This window comes from Oncorhynchus keta, chromosome 22 (genome assembly GCF_023373465.1).
Source record: "Oncorhynchus keta strain PuntledgeMale-10-30-2019 chromosome 22, Oket_V2, whole genome shotgun sequence".
NCBI lineage: Eukaryota > Metazoa > Chordata > Actinopteri > Salmoniformes > Salmonidae > Oncorhynchus > Oncorhynchus keta.
This window is the reverse complement of record NC_068442.1, coordinates 26591745-26611472: the sequence shown is the minus strand read 5'-3', so window position 1 is coordinate 26611472 and position 19728 is coordinate 26591745. Positions and strand designations below refer to the sequence as shown.

The 19728-nt window shown below is 41.7% G+C and overlaps 1 protein-coding gene across 9 annotated transcripts in view; it reads left to right on the top strand.

The window, feature by feature from the left end:
* Window positions 1-19728, top strand: part of LOC118401239 (myocyte-specific enhancer factor 2A-like) — a 120701-nt gene that overhangs the window by 95703 nt on the left and 5270 nt on the right. For 3 of the 9 annotated variants that reach the window (XM_035798587.2, XM_035798586.2, XM_035798588.2), the window contains 3 exons: window positions 13948-13995; window positions 16447-16631; window positions 18522-18545. In XM_035798587.2, coding sequence (XP_035654480.1) covers window positions 13948-13995; window positions 16447-16631; window positions 18522-18545 — 257 coding nt within the window. The remainder of the gene's footprint in view (window positions 1-13947; window positions 13996-16446; window positions 16632-18521; window positions 18546-19728) is intronic. The other 6 variants (XM_035798592.2, XM_035798591.2, XM_035798589.2 and 3 more) reach the window with 3 other exon arrangements.

The window sequence follows — 19728 nt, the reverse complement described above, 5'->3', positions numbered from 1 at the left end:
CCAGCTACCAAGGACTGTGGGCTCTCCTTCTCTGTGGCTGGCCCAGACGGCATCCCTAGCCGCTTCCTCAGAGCAAGTGCAGACCAGCTGACTGGTGTGTTTACAGACATATTCCCTATCCCAGTCTGCTGTCCCTACTTCCAGATGGCCACCATTGTATCTGTACCCAACAATGCAAAAGAAACCTAATTAAATGACTATCTCCCCATAGCACTCACTTCTGTCATCATGAAGTGCTTTGAGAGGCTAGTCAAGGATCATGTCACCTCCACCTTACCTGCCACCTTAGACCCACTTCAATTTGCTTATCGCCCCAATAGGTCCACAGACGATGCCGTCGCCATCATACTACACACTGGCCTATTTCATCTGCACAAGAGGAAAACCTATGTAAGAATGCTGTTCATTGACTATAACTCAGCATTCAACAACATAGTACCCTCCAAGCTCATCATTAAGCTCGAGGCCCTGGGTCTGAACCCCGTCCTCTGCATTTGGGTCCTGGGCTTCCTAACAGACCGCTCCCAGGTGGTGATGGTAGGAAACATCATCTCCACTTTGCTGATCCTCAACACTGGGGCCCCACAAGGGTGAGTGCTCAGCCCCCTCCTGTACACACTGTTCATCCGTGACAGCTTGACAATGCACGACACAACAGTATTAGGCTTGATTACCAACAATAACGAGACAACCTACAGGGAGGAGGTGAGGGCTCTGGGAGTGTGGTGTCAGGAAAATAACTGCTCACTCAACGTCAACAAAACAAAGGGGATGATCGTGGACTTCAGGAAACAGCAAAGGGAGCACCCCCCTATCGACGGGACAGCAGTGAAGAAGGTGGAAGGTTAAGTTCCTCTGCGTACATATCACTGACAAACTGAAATGGTCCACCCAGACAGTGTGGCAATGAAGGCGCAACAGCGCCTCTTCAACCTCAGGAAGCTGAAGAAATTTGGCCTGTCACCTAAAACCCTCACAAACTTTTACAGATGTACAGTTGAGAGCATCCTGTCGGGCTGTATCATCACCTGGTATGGCAACTGCACCGCCCACAACCGCAGGGGTCTCCAGAGGGTGGTGCGGTTTGCACAACGCTTCACGGGGGGGCAAAATACTTGCCCTCCAGGACACCTACAGCATCTGATAGGAAGGCCAAAAAGATAATCAAAGCCAACCACCCAAGCCACTGCCTATTCACCCCGCTGTCATCCAGAAGGCGAGGTCAGTGCAGATGCATCACATTTGGGATCGATAGACTGAAAAACAGCTTCTATCTCAAGGCCATCAGACTGTTAATTAGCCATCACTAGCACAGAGAGGCTGCTGCCTACATACACAGACTTGAAATCATTGTCCACTTTAATAAATGGAACAATAGTCTCTTACATTTTTTATTTTTTATTTATTTCAACTTTATATAACCAGGTAGGCTAGTTGAGAATAAGTTCTCATTTACAACTGCGACCTGGCCAAGATAAATACAACAACACAGAGTTACACATGGAATAAACAAACATACAGTCAATATTACAGTAGAAAAAAAGTCTATATACAGTGTGTGCAAATGAGGTAGGATAAGGGAGCTAAGGCAATATATAGGCCATGGTGGCGAAGTAATTACAATATAGCAATTAAACACTGGAATGGTAGATGTGCAGAAGATGAATGTGCGTAGAGATACTGGGGTGCAAAGGAGCAAAATAAATAAATACCTACAGTATGGGGATGAGGTAGTTGGATGGGCTATTTACAGATGGGCTATGTACAGGTGCAGTGATCTGTGAGCTGCTCTGACAGCTAGTGAGGGAGATAGGAGTCTCCAGCTTCAGTGATTTTTGCAGATCATTCCAGTCTTTGGCAGCAGAGAACTGGAAGTTAAGGCGGCCAAATGAAGAATTGGCTTTGGGGGTGACCAGTGAGATATACCTGCTGCAGGTGGGTGCTGCTATGGTGACCAGTGAGCTGAGTTAAGGCGGGGCTTTACCTTGCAGAGACATGTAGATGACCTGGAGCCAGTGGGTTTGGCGATGAGTATGAAGCGAGGGCCAGCCAACGAGATTGTACAGGTTCCAGTGGTAGGTAGTATATGGTGCTTTGGTGACAAAACAGATGTCACTGTGATAGACTGCATCCAATTTGTTGAATAGAGTGTTGGAGGCTATTTTGTAAATGACATCGCCGAAGTCGAGGATCGGTAGGATGGTCAGTTTTACGAGGGTATGTTTGGCAACATGAGTGAAGGATGCTTTGTTGCGAAATAGGAGGCCGATTCTAGATTTAATTTTGAATTGGAGATGCTTAATGTGAGTCTGGAAGGAGAGTTTACAGTCTAACCAGACACCTAGGTATTTGTAGCTGTCCACATATTGTAAGTCAGAACCGTCCAGAGTAGTGATGCTGGACGGGCGGGAAGGTGCGGGCAGCGATCGGTTGAAGAGCATGCATTTACTTTTACTTGCATTTAAGAGCAGTTGGAGGCCCAGGAAGGAGAGTTGCATGGCATGGTAGCTCATCTGGAGGTTAGTTAACACAGTGTCTAAAGAAGGGCCAGAGGTATACAGAATGGTGTTGTCTGCGTAGAGGTGGATCAGAGAATCACCAGCAGCAAGAGCAACATCATTGATGTATACAGAGAAGAGAGTCAGCCCGAGAATTGAGCCCTGTGACACCCCCATAAAGGTCCAGACAACAGGCCCTCCGATTTGACACACTGAACTTGATCAGAGAAATAGTTGGTGAACCAGGTGAGGCAGTCATTTGAGATACCAAGGCTGTTGAGTCTGCCGATAAGAATGTGGTGATTGACAGAGTCGAAAGTCTTGGCTAGGTCGATGAATACGGCTGCGCATTAATGTATCTTATCGATGGCGGTTTTGATATCGTTTAGGACCTTGAGCATGGCTGAGGTGCACCCATGACCAGCTCTGAAACCAGATTTCATAGCGGAGAAGGTACGGTGAGCTACGAAATGGTCGTTGATCTGTTTGTTAACTTGGCTTTCGAAGACCTTAGAAAGGTAGGGTAGGATAGATATAGGTCTGTAGCAGTTTGGGTCTAGAGTGTCTCCCCCTTTGAAGAGGGGGATGACCGCGGCAGCTTTCCAATCTATGGGAATCTCAGACAATACGAAAGAGAGGTTGAACAGGCTAGTAATAGGTGTTGCAACAATTTCGGCAGATAATTTTATAAAGAGAGATATTATCTAGCCTGGCTGATATGTAATAATAATGTTACTTTAATAGTGTTTACATATCTTGCATTACTCATCTCATATGCATATACTGTATTCTATACTATCTACTGTATCTTAGTCTATGCCGCTCTGACATTGCTCATCCATATATTCTTAATTCCATTCCTTTACTTAGATTTATGTGTATTAGGTATTTGTTGTGAAATTGTGGTTACTACTGGTTACTGTAGATATTGCTGCACTGTCGGAACTAGAAGCACAAGCCTTCCGCAATAACATCTGCTACACACGTGTATGTGACCAATAAAATGTGTATTTGATTTGATTTGATTATTTCTATTGGAGAGCCCTTATTTGTCTACACCCATCGTTAATTTGTAAGTCGCTCTGGATAAGAGCGTCTGCTAAATGACTTAAATGTAATGTAAATGTTCACACCCTCTGAAGCTTTATCCCCACCCATCTCTGTAAGGGTTGACTGAGCGTTCTGTACTAACAACAGCTGTCAAGCACCCAAGCTAACTTGCTAGCTACTTCCAGACACAAATAAGAGAACACTGAACATTACTCGCCCTAGCAGAGCTGGTGAGGCTGTTATGTTATCCAGATCGTTGGTGACTGTAACTGTGCTGCTATTAAGAATTTAATCATGCTTTTTTGTCGATATTCAACGGGTGTTGAGTGTTCGTAAATTCAGCTATTCTTCTCTCTGACACACTCAGACGAGAGTGCTCTGAAATCTGAGTAGATGACCAGACTGAATTTACGAACACACCCGAAGTGGTTACTTGCATAGTGGAGTCTTTTATTAAGACATGTAGCTAGCTAGCTAGGTAAACAGTGAACCATAATCCCAACACATGACATTACTACCCTGCATGAATCGGCAGGTAGCTAACCAAACAGGTTCAATGTTAGCTAGCTAAGATTAGGCTATAGCTAGCCAAGAAATTGGCTCTGAGATATGAATAATAAGATCATACACGTAACGTTAGCTAGCGAGCTAACAGTACACTAACTTTAAATGAAACCACTTTCTGTCAAAATTTGAAATGTGTAATATCTAAAAATGTAGCTAGCTAGACTATCTTACCCATACACATCATTCATGGATGGATCTCCTGTCGGATGCCATGGTTGCCCTTAATTTTAAGATGTAATCCGGAGACAGGTGTTTTCTCCATCTCCTTAGCTATCATACTCGAATTCAACTGATTTCAAAACACTTATGCAGTTTTACTTCATGATATAACAAAAGTGTGTTAGACAGGATTCCCTTGACATACTGACCTGCTCAAATAGACAGAAGCTTGCTATATGGTAGACCAATCCAAACTCATCTCTCGGCATGTCCAGCCCACCCATTACCCACTCATTGGCTTAACCAACTAGGCTCGTAATTTAAAAATGTCATTCGTATTTACAGATGGCATACAAGTTTGTTATTAATGCACATGAAAGTTCACATGTACGAGAAGGCATTTCTGCCCAAAAACATATTTTGATTAAAAATGTTTTTTAAAGTTCACATTCAAATGGCTCTCCTGTGAAGTAGTGATCCGTGACATACGGCTAGTTTCCTGAAACAGGTCACATATGCAGGTTCGAGTGATGGGACACTGTCCTTACTGTATAGCAAGACAGACAAGCAGAATGTCAGCATGTTCTTTTCTATCCCCAACACCCTGACAGTGTTCAGTATGTTATTCAGACTGCAGCTAGACATGTTGGAGTAATGATGCATCCAAGGCTCCAAGACCAGAGGGACAGGTCTTTATTTGGCAATTTATTCCAAAGAAGAGGAATAGATGGTTTAGTACAGTAACCGAGGAAAATGGCGACAGCTGCTAATGTCTGTCCCTCCGCTATAGTAACACACAATCAAATCAGCAAGGACACCAGGAAGGTCACACATCCAACTGTTCCTTCTGGATAGTAACAGAACTACACTGTCTTTTGTTCTCAATAGATTGCTCACTTTGTGTTGCTTTAAACATGTTTTGTTAAGGGTTTAGAGATGACAACAGTCACTATATTTTCTTAGGGGCTCTCCCTTCATTAGGAACTTGTCTGTGCCTGAAAGAGTTAACATACTAAAGGGTAGTGTTGAGGTGGCTGATTCTCTTTAGCAGGTAAATACAATGTTTCCTTTAAGACTGACACCTCCATACCACCATCCCTCCTCCAGCTTCCTTCCTCCTATTGACAGGTGCATCTGTTATTCCCAGTAAGTAACATGGCAGCTCTTATATGGCTGGAGAGAGCCTGCAAGATGCCTATGCCAGCAGAACCCTGGAGGTATTCCGGCCATGACATCCCTCTAAGTCTTCTGTACACAATGACCGGACAGCCTGTCATGGCTGCTATGTGCTCTGTGAGAGGCAGAGGCAGAGGCAGGTGGACATTAACCACTTCCCTTGCCAGGCAGGCCACTGTGTCTCATATGATACAATATTAGGGAAAGTGAATACCTAGTCAGAAACTCAAGCACCTGCGATAAAATCTGTAAATCTGTGTACGCGACCAATAAACTTCCATTTTTATATTGCTGTATATAAATATATACACTGCATTCGGAAAGTATTCAGACCCCTTGACTTTTACCACATTTTGTTACGTTACGGCCTTATTCTAAAATGTATTCAATAGTTTTTTTCTCAACAATCTACATACAATACCCCATATTGACAAAGCAAAAACACTTTTTTAGAAATGTTTGCAAATGTATTAAAAATAAAAATGGAAATATCACATTTACATAAGTATTCAGAACCTTTACCCAGTTCTTTGTTGAAGCACCTTTGGCAGTTTTTACAGCCTCGAGTCTTCTTGGGTATGATGCTACAAGCTTGGCACACCTTTATTTAGGGAGTTTCTTCCATTCTCCTCTGCAGATCCACTCAAGATCTGTCAGGTGGATGGGGAGCGTCACTGCAGAGCTATTTTCAGGTCTCTCCAGAGATGTTAGATTGGGTTCAAGTCCGGGCTCTAGCTAGGCCACTCAAGGACATTCAGAGACTTCCCCCGAAGCCACTCCTGCATTGTCTTGGCTGTGTGCTTAGGGTTGTTGTCCTGTTGGAAAGTGAACCTTCGCCCCAGTCTGAGGTCCTGAGCGCTCTGGAGCATCTCTCTGTACTTTGCTGACTAGTCTCCCAGTCCCTGCCGCTGATCACCACCTTCTCCCCCCATTGCTCAGTTTGGCTGGGTGGGCCAGCTCTAGGAAGAGTCTTGGTGGTTCCAAACTTCTTCCATTTAAGAATAATGGAGGCAAATGTGTCCTTTGGGACCTTCAATGCTGAATACATTTTTTGGTACCATTTGCTAGATCTGTGCCTCAACACAATCCTGTTTCGGAGCTTTATGGACAATTTCTTCGACATCTTGGCTTGGTTTTTGCTCTGACATGCACTGTCAACTGTGGGACCTTATTTATACACAGGTGTGTGCCTTTCCAAAAAATGTCCAATGAATTTAATATAGCACAGGTGGACTCCAATCAAGTTGTAGAAACATCTCAAGGATGATCAATGGAAACAGGATGCACCTGAGCTAAATTTTGAGTCTCATATCAAAGGGTCTGAATACTAATGTAAATAAGCTATTTCTGTTTTTGCTTTGTCATTATGGGGTATTGTGTGTAGATTAATGAGGAAATAGTTTGATTTAATCAATTTTAGAATATGGCTGTCACGTAACAAAATATGGAAAAAGACAAGGGGTCTGAATACATTCCAAATATTATATACAGACCACTTGACTTTTTCCACATTTTGTTACTCTATAATTGATTTTTTAAAAACTATTTCATCAATCTACACACAATAGCCCATAATGACTAAGCAAAAACATGTTATTAGAAATGGTTTTTTAAATGCCTTGTTTACATAACTATTCAGACCCTTTGCTATGAGACTCAAAAAAAAAAAAAAGTTTTTTAAACATTTTTTATTTCACTTTAATTTAACCAGGTAGGCCAGGTAAAAAAAAATGTAAGCCCTTTATCTACTTTGCCAGATGATCTTGTGGATACCATTTGTATGTCTCTCTGTGGAGTTTGAAGGAAGTTTCTTATTATCTTTAGCGGAATTGATAACCAGCGTTAGCGCAATGATTGGGAGTCTATGGTAACCAATGCTAGTTAGCATCGGCTTGCGAAACTACCTCTAACTTCCTTCCTACAGGATGCAGAGACATACAAATGGTATCCATGAATTAATCTGACTCTGGGGATGTAGATAGAGGGGTTCATTGCCAAAATCCCGAAGTATCCCTTTAAAGCTATAGATCTTACATGTAATTCTGTCCTGAATTGTGAGCCTAGATATGCTGGGTAGAAGTTTGAGTAAGAGGTTGGTGAGGTGATTCAATACTCTGAGTCAGTGCTGTGTGAAATGTTTGGTCTGTCTGTATTTGGTCTTTGGCAGTGCTCGGAACCCTGACCCTGTGCTGGGTAAGGGGTAAGCGGTAAGGTTGTGGGGTTGTATGTACCAAACTGGGTGGAACAGCAGAGACAGACTGCTTGGGAGAGAAACCTCTCTCTTCAGTGCTGCTGTCAGATGGCCATTTCTTACATAGCTCAGATTTTTCACAAGCTGCAGCTATTGGGAGAAGAGAGGCCTTTTGGACAAAGCAGACGGAATGCTCCTGTCTTGTACTGGTTGCTCTCTTTTCTCCCTCGGTGGTGTGGCTTTATATCTCTACTAAGAAGAGCTTACAAGCATGGAGAATGTCCTGGGAAATGCTCAGGATCAATGATTAAGCCTCGGGAATGGTGGCCCTGATCCGAACACTAATCCTACCTGTCATGCCAGCTCTTGTCCTTGGAAAGAAAACTCTCTTAATATTGACATGCACAGACAAAGTGCAAATTAATCATTTTGTCCATGGACATGACATCTCATTGCACCTTAGCATTTCTCTCTTCCACATTGTGGAAGCAGAAGTACTGCAGCTGGAAAGCTGTAGCTTTTTGGAGCCGTTGTCATAGTTTCCTTTCTGCAGCAGTGTGAAGGAAATACATTAGAGGCCTTTGTCATTTGATTGGAAATCGAGTATGTATTGATTCAGAATGAACATGAGCCTGTTTTCAATCCGAGAACATAATAATATTAAAACAAAAACATGAAAGTGTGTTTCTGTTAATGCACCACATCTTACGTTAAGCCACAATAGGATTTTCTATTTTCATACATTAATTTCACCCGTAGAACATTACAGGCAGTGCTAAATGTACACCGTGTTTAACTTGGGTAAATGAGGATCAGCAGAGAGGGCCATCTAGCACGTGAGGAGCACACAAGCCAGTGTCTAAATAAGGGGGGAAAAGTGCCCCAATATTCCTCCTGGAGAGTTCTCGCAATGGCTCAGTCCCAGTGCTCTGCAGGCATGAATCATGATAGATAAGGAGATGGGGCTGAGATTATGTTTGAAGAGCCCCGGGCTCCATAAAGTAGCCTGGTTCTTGGTGACCATGACAAAAGGCGAGTCAGGGTATAAATATTCACTCACAAAGTACAGTATTTTGGTTTTGCAGGCAAATTGTTCTAGCCATATTTTAAATATATATTAATTATATATTTTCAGAGAGAGGTTTTTGATAGAAATACATTTTAAATTGTTCTGTCTGGAATGAGCCATCTGTATTGGCTTTCGTTCAAATACCTAGACCTTGGCTCACAAGAATATGAACTCATGCTTTGCTCAAACATACATGATATGGATGTAATTAAAGCAACTGTGATATATACAGTTGAAGTCAGAAGTTTACATGCACTTAGGTCGGGGTCATTAAAACTCGTTTTTCAAACACTCCACAAATTTATTGTTAACAAGCTATAGTTTTGGCAAGTCGGTTAGGACATCTACTTTGTGCATGACACAAGTAATTTTTCCAACAATTGTTTACAGACAGATCATTTAACTTATAAATCACAATTCCAGTGGATCAGAAGTTTACATACACTAAATTGACTGTGCATTTAAACAGCTTGGAAAATTCCAGAAAATTATGTCATGGCTTTAGAAGCTTCTGATAGGCTAATTGACATCATTTGAGTCAATTGGAGGTGTACTTGTGGATGTATTTCAAGGCCTACCTTCAAACTCAGTGCCTCTTTGCTTGGCATCATGGGAAAATCAAAAGAAATCAGCCAAGACCTCAGAAAAACCTGTAGACCTCCACAAGTTTGGTTCATCCTTGGGAGCAATTTCCAAACGCCTGAAGGTACCACGTTCATCTGTACAAACAATAGTACGCAAGTATAAACACCATGGGACAACGCAGCCGTCATACCGCTCAGAAAGGAGACTTGTTCTGTCTCCTAGAGATTAACGTACTTTGATGCGAAAAGTGCAAATCAATCCCAGAACAACAGCAAAGGACCTTGTGAAGATGCTGGAGTAAACAGGTACAAAGGTATCTATATCCACAGTAAAACGAGTCCTATATCGACATAAACGCCATAGAAAAGCCAGACTACGGTTTGCAACTGCACATGGAGACAAAGATCATACTTTTTGGAGCAATATCCTCTGGTCTGATGAAACAAAAATAGAACTGTTTGGTCATAATGACCATCGTTATGTTTGGAGGAAAAAGGGGAGACTTGCAAGCCGAAGAACACCAGCCCAACCGTGAAGCACGGGGATGGGAGCATCATGTTGTGGGGGTGCTTTGCTGCAGGAGGGACTGGTGCACTTCACAAAATGATGGCATCATGAGGAGGGGAATTTATGTGGATATGTTGAAGCAACATCATTCAGGAAGTTAAACCTTGGTCGCAAATGGGTCTTCCAAATGGACAAGGACTCCAAGCATACTTCCAAAGTTGTGGCAAAATGGCTTAAGGACAATAAAGTCAAGGTATTGGAGTGGCCATTACAAAGCCCTGACCTCAATCATATAGAAGATTTGGGGGCAGAACTGAAAAAGTGTGTGCGAGCAAGGAGGCCTTACAAACCTGACTCAGTTACACCAGCTCTGTCAGGAGGAATGGGCCAAAATTCACCCAACTTATTGTGGGAAGCTTGTGGAAGGCTACCCGAAACATTTGACCCAAGTAAAACAATTTAAAGGCAATGCTACCAAATACTGATTCTTAAAATAAACTGTTGATCCTAACTGACCAAAACAGGGATTTTTTACTAGGATTAAATGTCAGGAATTCTGAAAAACCGAGTTTAAATGTATTTGGCTAAGGTTTATGTAAAACTTCCGACTTCAACTGTATACACTACCGGTCAACAGTTTTATAACACTTACTTATTCAAGGTTTTTTTTTTTTTTTGCTATCTTCTACATTGTAGAATAATAGTGAAGGCATCAAAACTATGAAATAACACATATGGAATTATGTAGTAGCCAAAAACAAATCAAAATATTTTTACATGTGAGATTCTTCAAATAGCCACCTTTGCCTTGATGACAGCTTTGCACACGCTTGGCATTCTCTCAACCAGCTTCACCTGGAATACATTTCCAACAGTGTTGAAGGAGTTCCGTCATATGCTGAGCAATTGTTGGCTGCTTTGCGGCCCGACTCATCCCACAACATCTCAATTTGATTGAGGTTTGGGGGTTGCGGAGGCCAGATCATCTGATGCGGAACGCCATCACTCTCCTTCTTGGTAAAATAGCCCTTAAACAGCCTGGAGGTGTGTTGGGTCATTGTCCTGTTGAAAAACAAATGATAGTCCCACTAAGCCCAAACCAGGTGGGATGGCGAATCACTGCAGAATCCTGTGGTAGCCATGCTGGTTAAGTGTGCCTTGAATTCTAAATAAATCACTGACAGTGTCACGAGCAAAGCACCCCCACACCATAACACCACCTCCTCCATGCTTCACAGTGGGGATATACACATCCGTTTACCCACACTGCATCTCAAAAAAACACAGTGGTTGGAACCAAAAATCTCCAATTTGCACTCCAGACCAAAGGACAAATTTCCACTGGTCTAATGTCCATTGCTCATGTTTCTTGGCCCAAGCAAGTCTCTTCTTCTTATTGTTGTCTTAACAGTTGATGTTCAACTGAACAGTTGATGTTGATATGTGTCTGTTACTTGAACTCTGAAGCATTTATTTGGAAACTCTAATGAGCTTATCCTCTGCAGCAGAGGTAACTCTGGATCATTCCTGTGGCGGTCCTTATGAGAGACAATTTCATCATAGCGCTTGATGGTTTTTGCGACTGCACTTGAAGAAATTTTCTTGAAATTTCCCGTCTTAAAGTAAGGATGTACTGTCGTCTCTCTTTCTCTACGAAAATAGGGCTATGTTCTGTATGCCCCCATACCTTGTCACAACACAACTGATTGACTCAAATGCATTAATAAGAAGGAAAGAAATTCCACAAATTAACTTTAAAAAAGGCACACCTGTTAATTGAATTGCATTCCAGGTGACTACCTCATGAAGCTGGCTGAGAGAATGCCAAGAGAGTGCAAAGCTGTCATCAAGGCAAAGGGAGGCAATTTGAAGAATCTCAAATATAAAATATATTTTGATTTGTTTAACACTTTTGGTTACAACATGATTTCATATGTGCCATTTCATAGTTGTGATGTCTTCACTATTATTCTACAATGTAGGAAATAGTAAAAATAAAGAAAAACTCTTGAATGAGTAGGTGTTATATACAGTGGGGCAAAAAAGTATTTAGTCAGCCACCAATTGTGCAAGTTCTCCCACTTAAAAATATGAGAGAGGCCTGTAGTTTTCATCATAGGTACACTTCAACTATGACAGACAAAATGAGAAAAAAAATCCAGAAAATCACATTGTAGGAATTTTAACGAATTTATTTGCACATTATGGTGGAAAATAAGTATTTGGTCAATAACAAAAGTTTATCTCAATACTTTGTTATATACCCTTTGTTGGCAATGACAGAGGTCAAACTTTTCTGTATGTCTTCACAAGGTTTTCACACACTGTTGCTGGTATTTTGGCCCATTCCTCCATGGAGATCTCCTCTAGAGCAGTGATGTTTTGGGGCTGTTGCTGGGCAACACGGACTTTCAACTCCAAAGATTTTCTATGGGGTTGAGATCTGGAGACTGGCTTGGCCACTCCAGGACCTTGAAATGCTTCTTACGAAGCCACTCCTTCGTTGCCCGGGCGGTGTGTTTGGGATCATTGTCATGCTGAAAGACCCAGCCACGTTTCATCTTCAATGCCCATGCTGATGGAAGGAGGTTTTTCACTCAAAATCTCATGATACATGGCCGCATTCATTCTTTCCTTTACACGGATCAGTCGTCCCGGTCCCTTTGCAGAAAAACAGCCCCAAAGCATGATGTTTCCACCCCCATGCTTCACAGTAGGTATGGTGTTCTTTGGATGCAACTCGGCATTCTTTGTCCTCCAAACACAACGAGTTGAGGTTTTACCAAAAAGTTATATTTTGGTTTCATCTGACCATATGATATTCTCCCAATCTTCTTCTGGATCATCCAAATGCTCTCTAGCAAACTTCAGACGGGCCTGGACATGTACTGGCTTAAGCAGGGGGACACGTCTGGCACTGCAGGATTTGAGTCCCTAGTAGTGTGTTACTGATAGTAGTGTGTTACTGTAGTGTCCCGGCGTAGTGTGTTACTGATGGTAGGCTTTGTTACTTTGGTCCCAGCTCTCTGCAGGTCATTCACTAGGTCCCCCCGTGTGGTTCTGGGATTTTTGCTCACTGTTCTTGTGATCATTTTGACCCCACGTGGTGAGATCTTGCGTGGAGCCCCAGATCGAGCGAGATTATCAGTGGTCTTGTATGTCTTCCATTTCCTAATAATCGCTCCCACAGTTGATTTCTTCAAACCAAGCTGCTTACCTATTGCAGATTCAGTCTTCCCAGCCTGGTGCAGGTCTACCATTTTCTACAGTTTCTTGTGTCCTTTGATAGCTCTCTGGTCTTGGCCATAGTGGAGTTTGGAGTGTGACTGTTTGAGGTTGTGGACAGGTGTCTTTTATACTGATAACAAGTTCAAACAGGTGCCATTAATACAGGTAATGAGTGGAGGACAGAGGAGCCTCTTAAAGAAGAAGTTACAGGTCTGTGAGAGCCAGAAATCTTGCTTGTTTGTAGGTGACCAAATACTTATTTTCCACCATAATTTGCAAATTAATTAATTAAAAATCCTACAATGTGATTTTCTGGATTTTGTCTGTCATAGTTGAAGTGTACCTATGATGAAAATTACAGGCGTCTCTCATCTTTTTAAGTGGGAGAACTTGCACAATTGGTGGCTGACTAAATATTTTTTTGCCCCACTGTATATATATATATATATATATATATATATATATATATATATATATATATATATATTAGCATTCTATATATATATACATTCCTAATTAGCATTCTAATGTAGAATTGTTTATGTGATAAAGTCACACTGCTCAATGCATTAGGGCTGCTTTGCACACGGTTCCACTCTTGCCATGCTCTCTCTATTCCCACTCTGTCGAGCATTCAGAATGAGAGCTTGTCAATATGTAAGAGATGTCACTCTTCTCTCTGTTGTGCAATATGCCTGCAAGTTGTGCAGATTCTTTAATTAATGCCGGAGCGTTACAGTCTCTTGAAGAGCAATTACAAGGGATGTTTGTGTGTCAAAAATAGTCTATTTGAACATATTATTCATTTATTTCTAGACAACTGTGGAAGCCGTAGCTATTCCCAGTAGATTACCACTTCTAATGTGTATGTTTTTTCCTTTAAAAAGCCTTCTAAACTGTATTTGTTTTATGTTAAGGGGCCCTCCAAGTGAAATATGGATTGGCATTCTTGGAAACACTACCGAGTGAGTGACTGTACTGTAATCTCTCACATACTGTGGCCCTGCTCTCTGTTTCCTGAGTCAAATCAATACCAAAGCACCCGCTAAAGAGTTTCTGTCCAGGCTCATTAATTATAATTTGCTCTCCTTTCCACTTAATCTATTAGAAGCTCTTGATTCACACCCATTAATCTTTTCTCATTAATGTGTATTCTCTTCCCTCACTGAGACTCATGTTCCTCTGGTGTTTGCTTAATGACAGTCAGGTCAGGTCAGATCTGCCTCACTTGCTTTGCGGTTCATTCTGGTGAAATCACGACTTAGTCAACAGAGTTTATTTTGTCTTACGTTCAGATGAAAACTGAAGGTTTGAGTGGTACAGACAACCTTGTAAGTTTGCTCCCACAGTGGGTGGTGTTAATTACTTACAACAAAAAGTATATTTATTTACCCAAACAGAAACTAAACATCATTGTACATGTCCTGGGGTCATTCACTGAGGATTTGATGGCAGAAGAACCATTCTGGTTCAGATGACACACAGAAAACAAATCCACAAATATGATTCTGCCAAAAGGCTTGGCTCCATTCTTGTGATAATTTTCTCATTTTAAAATGAACTGTGAGGTAAAAATAGTTGTTTCTATCTTGTAACAGTGCCCCATTTAGAAACCATTTAAAGGTCTAAAAGGGATGCTGGCACTAATTACATTTAAGTATTTTCTTCATCAGCTATTTTTAGGCATGGTCATCTGTACAAATGTACACTACAGTTATTCTGCATGTAGCTTTTGTGCACAACTGGCTTTAGTCCATGTCAAATTAGCTTCAAGGAGCATGTTTCTCCTCCGTTAGGCCCTAGTTACTGCCTACACATCCACGTTTGTAGGAACACTTTTGGACGGTTTCCTTACGATGATATCATAGCTTCTGATCATTATCAGAGAGCTGTGTTGCTGCACCTTTTACAGTCATATCAAGCAAGATAGGACCCTCCCCCTCCCAAACTCCAGCCCAGATATTGCCTCACTTGATTTGCTCGCCCACTCCCACAATGGTTTCTGAGTAGAGCTGAGAAGAGAAGAAACCTCTGTGTGGAAATCCACAACTAGAGTTTGCCTTTCAGAAAATAATTTATCTTTCTTAGAAATAAAGAATTCTGATTTGCACTGACTTTCCAATAGTGAAGATACATTCTTTGCAACGGTTGTTGACCAACGGTTGTTGACTCAGATGGTACTCGTCCTCCAATGGACCTATGCTTATGTTAACGTATTGGATGTTTTGCCATAAGCAATAGCAGTGTCTGCTATTTATAGGGTTTGGGTCATTTACATGGCTAATTATATGCGTGCACCTTGGATTTTGCAGCATTCACTTCCAGTATAAGATGAAAGCGAGTGCTGGGAGCTATAGTAGTTTGCATTGCGTATGTTGTTGATTCAGCTGTGAGATAACTGTTTATTTGGCCATGTATTGTGGTGTTTCTTATCTGTAGCTAGAGAGGTGATTGTTCCATTATTTCACAGAGCGAGGTCCTGCTTATTCTGCAGCTGGCTTGTGTTTCACTAGGCTCTATACAACACAATGGAGTACTCAGTTACATGTTGAATTGTGTCACTGATCTCTCGATGAAATAATAGATAGCATAGATTCTTTCATCCCTCTGTTTCAAATAAAACAAATTACTATCTATAATCTTTAAAAAATAAAGCTGAATAATGGATCAAAACAAGTTAGAAACTGCTATTGAATTTGCTTATACTCTCACGTTGATACCATAGGATTTCATTGCATATATACCTCACATCAGTTCCATTCCATATATGCATGGTGTGACATGCACTGTAATGGTCCTTCTCCTGATCAGCTCTGAGATGGTGTCATTGCCCTGTGCTTTCTTTCACTTTGTTTTAGAGCTGCTGCCACAGGAAATTACTCTGGGTGGGGGGTAAACCAGCCTTATGACTCATTCTTCTGTAAATCTACCATTAGAGTAAAACAAGGAAATTACATTTCACACAAATGTATATAGTACCACGAATACAGTACTATGAGTACATAGTTTTGCGTAGCCAGACATAGTATTCCCATATTGTCACTTTTAAAAAATTAACAATCTTTTAGCAAAGTGTTTTACCCAACTGTAATGGCATGCTATTCCCACCTTAAACAGCAGTCACAGTACATTTGTTAAGTGAATTGCTCCTCATCCCAGGATACAAGGAGTTGACTTTGATATCGTCACTCACAGCAAGAATGAAAGGCTCATCAATTCTGAAATGGACATTTTATTTTGGTAAATGTGCAGGATAATTATCAGAGTCTATTAAAACTTCCCAGAGGGTTGGGAACACTTAACGTTGCATGCCGTAGCAAGCTATGCAGCTTTAAATGGTTGGAGATTTGGCAGATGCCTGTTGTTGTCGTGGCTCACAGTCCCTTGATGGCTTTTGTCTCTGTGTGTCTCTCCAGGGAGTGGCTTTGTCAACTCCAGGGGCTCTCCGGGACTCCTGGGCACACCCAGCGGGAATGGCCTGGGGAAAGTTATGCCCACCAAGTCTCCACCGCCCCCTGGAGTGAACATGGGGATGGGAAACCGCAAGCCAGACCTGAGAGTGGTGATCCCCCCATCCAGCAAAGGCATGATGCCCCTACTGGTGAGTAGTCTACAGTCCCCACTCCTCACTGCACATGAGCAGACTGTAGGAACAGTATGTATCTCTCAGTCCTAGGCCTGGCTTAGATTCTGGCTTAGAAGCATTCTCCTTTCCCCTCACGTGTGCAACAGAGGGAGTTTCATTTTCCCTACACAGGATCGTGACGGTATCATTGTGGTATAGCGTGCCATGCTGGAAATGTTTTGGCGCAGGAGACAATGTCATGAGGATATCAGTGCTGTCTGAGGACCCCTTTCTTCCTGGTTGACGTGCAGCTTAGATTCACTTCCATCAACAGCAATCAGCAAGTGGCATTCGTTCTCATGCTGCATTTTTATTTGATCACCTACAGGAGCAAGATTCTGGACAGTGCCAAGAACACAAACAGCGCTATAGCTAGTTGGTCTATATTTCTGAGGCCCAGTCACTCAATTATTCATATTGAAATGATAGGCCCTCTCTAATTATTATAATGAAGGTGCAGAGCACCGGAGGCTCCACTAGACTGTCTCATCAATCTAAATGAGAAGAAAGAGAAAGAGGAAAAAAGTGTTCCGAAATTGGCCAGTAATAGACTCTTTCCAACCTGCATGTTGCTGGAGCTCTCAGCAACGGGAGTTCCTCCAAGACACAGAGGCATTGTTTGGATCAGGGGTGCCCGTAGCTTGGGCACCCGTGATCCATCCACCAGCCTGGAGCAGGGGATCAACATGTGTATGGTACTGTTACCATGCCAGCATCTGGAAGTGGTAGAGCTCCATACGTCACAAAGACAAAGCATTATTTTAGATATAACTGGTAGAATGGTTCAGACAGAGAGAATTTAGAAGGCCTGAATGTGTCAGTAGTATTGAGACGAAAGGGGTGGCCTGCTCTGCTCTGTCAGTGTAAACGTAACATTCCAGATAGGTTAAGGCTTTGGGGGCTGGCAGGTCTGCAGACAGCCTGTCATTAGGCCATAATGGTATTAAATTAATCACATCTCAGTGTGACAGAGTGGGGATGAAGGCTTAATCAGGGGCCCAGTGTGAGCCAGATAATATCTTGTCGCCCTTGTCGTGTCTTCCTGATGCTATTGATTGAGTGTGGTATTAAGACAGTCCTGGCCAGGGCACAGGGAAGTTGGAAGAGGGGCTTCCAGTTAGTCTCTTGTGTAGCAGAACAGTAGCCCTCAGATACAGAGAGACCCCAGTAATCCCTAGGTGAAACAAACATGCAAAATATGCAGGCTTAGTATTACTTTATCAATATATTACGTTGACTGGTACCTCGTTGACTACTTTACATGAGCTACAAAGATTTCTTGAACACATTTTTTTGAAAGTGGAGAGCCTTCCAAATGAGTCACGTTAGAGCCTCAGGGTTGATGAAGTAATTTGATTGACATAGTTATGTATTGATGCATGAGAGGTTAAGAACTTATTCAATGTGAGGTTAAGTCCAAGTCAAAGTGTGTTTGCTGACTTAAACTCTTCACCTTAGAGTTTATCCATTTCGGTTTTACATCAGTAACCTTCTGAGTAGCGAATAGTGGTGGATCCAAAATCATAGGTCAAACTCAGAAATGGTCACAAAAACAATGCTAAAGTGTTATAACATGGTCATTTAGCAGACTCTTCTATCCAAAGTATTTCAGGGAAGTTCATGAGTCCACAAAGAAATTGATTGACATATTGCATTTGACAAAGAGGGTTTTGCAAGGTAACATGAATAGCAGAGGACAGAGTGAATTTGTAAGTCTAGAGGTCAGGCACATCTAGATGACTTTTAGTTGTGGAATACAATCAGGCAATTAGGACTTTGGATTTCAACATTAAAAGGGTGACTGTAGAAGCCATCCTGACCTTCTCTTGTAACCCTGCCTCTCTTCTTTTCTTCTGTTGAGAGCAGTCAGAGGAAGAGGAAATGGATTTGGTGAGTTTTAAGAAATGCCTGAGAAAAATGGCTGAATGAGCACACTTTAAATCGTAACAACAGAAAGAGGCATATAGATCAGTAACACGTGTTCAGGAGTGACAGCTGTACTTGAACTGTAGATTTGAATAACTTGAACTGGGTTTATTGAATTGATTTGATTGAACGCATTTTATTTTTATAAAGACTAAATTGAGAAATGAACAGTAGCATCAGTGTGTCACTGCATGTTTTAGGCCTGGCCTGTTAAAGATGCCTCAACCTGTCTAATGTGCTGTGCACCACCACTCCCATGTGTTGTTCATGGAATGCCAGACATCCTGCTGGGTTTGTGTGTGTTTCTGTTTGTTTGCGAGTGAGCACACAATGCACATGTTCACAAGAACTATCAGACATCAATCTTGTGTCTGGTTACTTCAAGAAAGTTGTTTGGACAGACATCAAATATTATTTAGTCAAACGAAAGGTTTCGTAATATCACAAAAATTCCTAAGTAACTTCCCAAGAAGAGATTTCAGATCTTGGATTTATTTTTCTAATTGGGAGGGGCAGATTACTTCATTGTGGATTAAGTCTCTGAAGAAGTTTGTTTTTGATGATGTCACCTCGTTGGAGAGAATAGGAGCAGCAGATATTTATCAAACTGTCATGATGCAATATTGCCTCAAATGTAACCTTCAGCTGCACTATATTACAAGGATATGCCTTATGTGTTTGCTACACTTATTGAGTAAAGGTGTCTCTTGATGTTATTCCCAACCAGATCCCAAACAGTCCTGCTGCTCATGCTAAATGTCATTTTGCCTCTATCAGGTGCTAGCAAATACAGTGCATTCGGAAAGTATTCAGACCCTTTGACTTTTTCGACAATTTGTTATGTTACAGCCTTATTCAAAATGTTATGAAATTCTTTTTTTCTTAATAAATGTACACACAATACCCTATAATGACAAAGCAAAAACAGGTTTTTTTAATAATGTTTGCAAATTTATAAAAAATGTCAAACAGAAATATTGCATTTACATAAGTATTCAGACCCTTTACTCAGTGCTTTGTTGAAGCACGTTTGGCAGTGATTACAGCCTCGAGTCTTCTTGGGTATGACGCTGCAAGCTTGGCACAGGTGTATTTGGGTAGTTTCTCCCATTGTTCTCTGCAGATCCTCTAAAACTCTGTCAGGTTG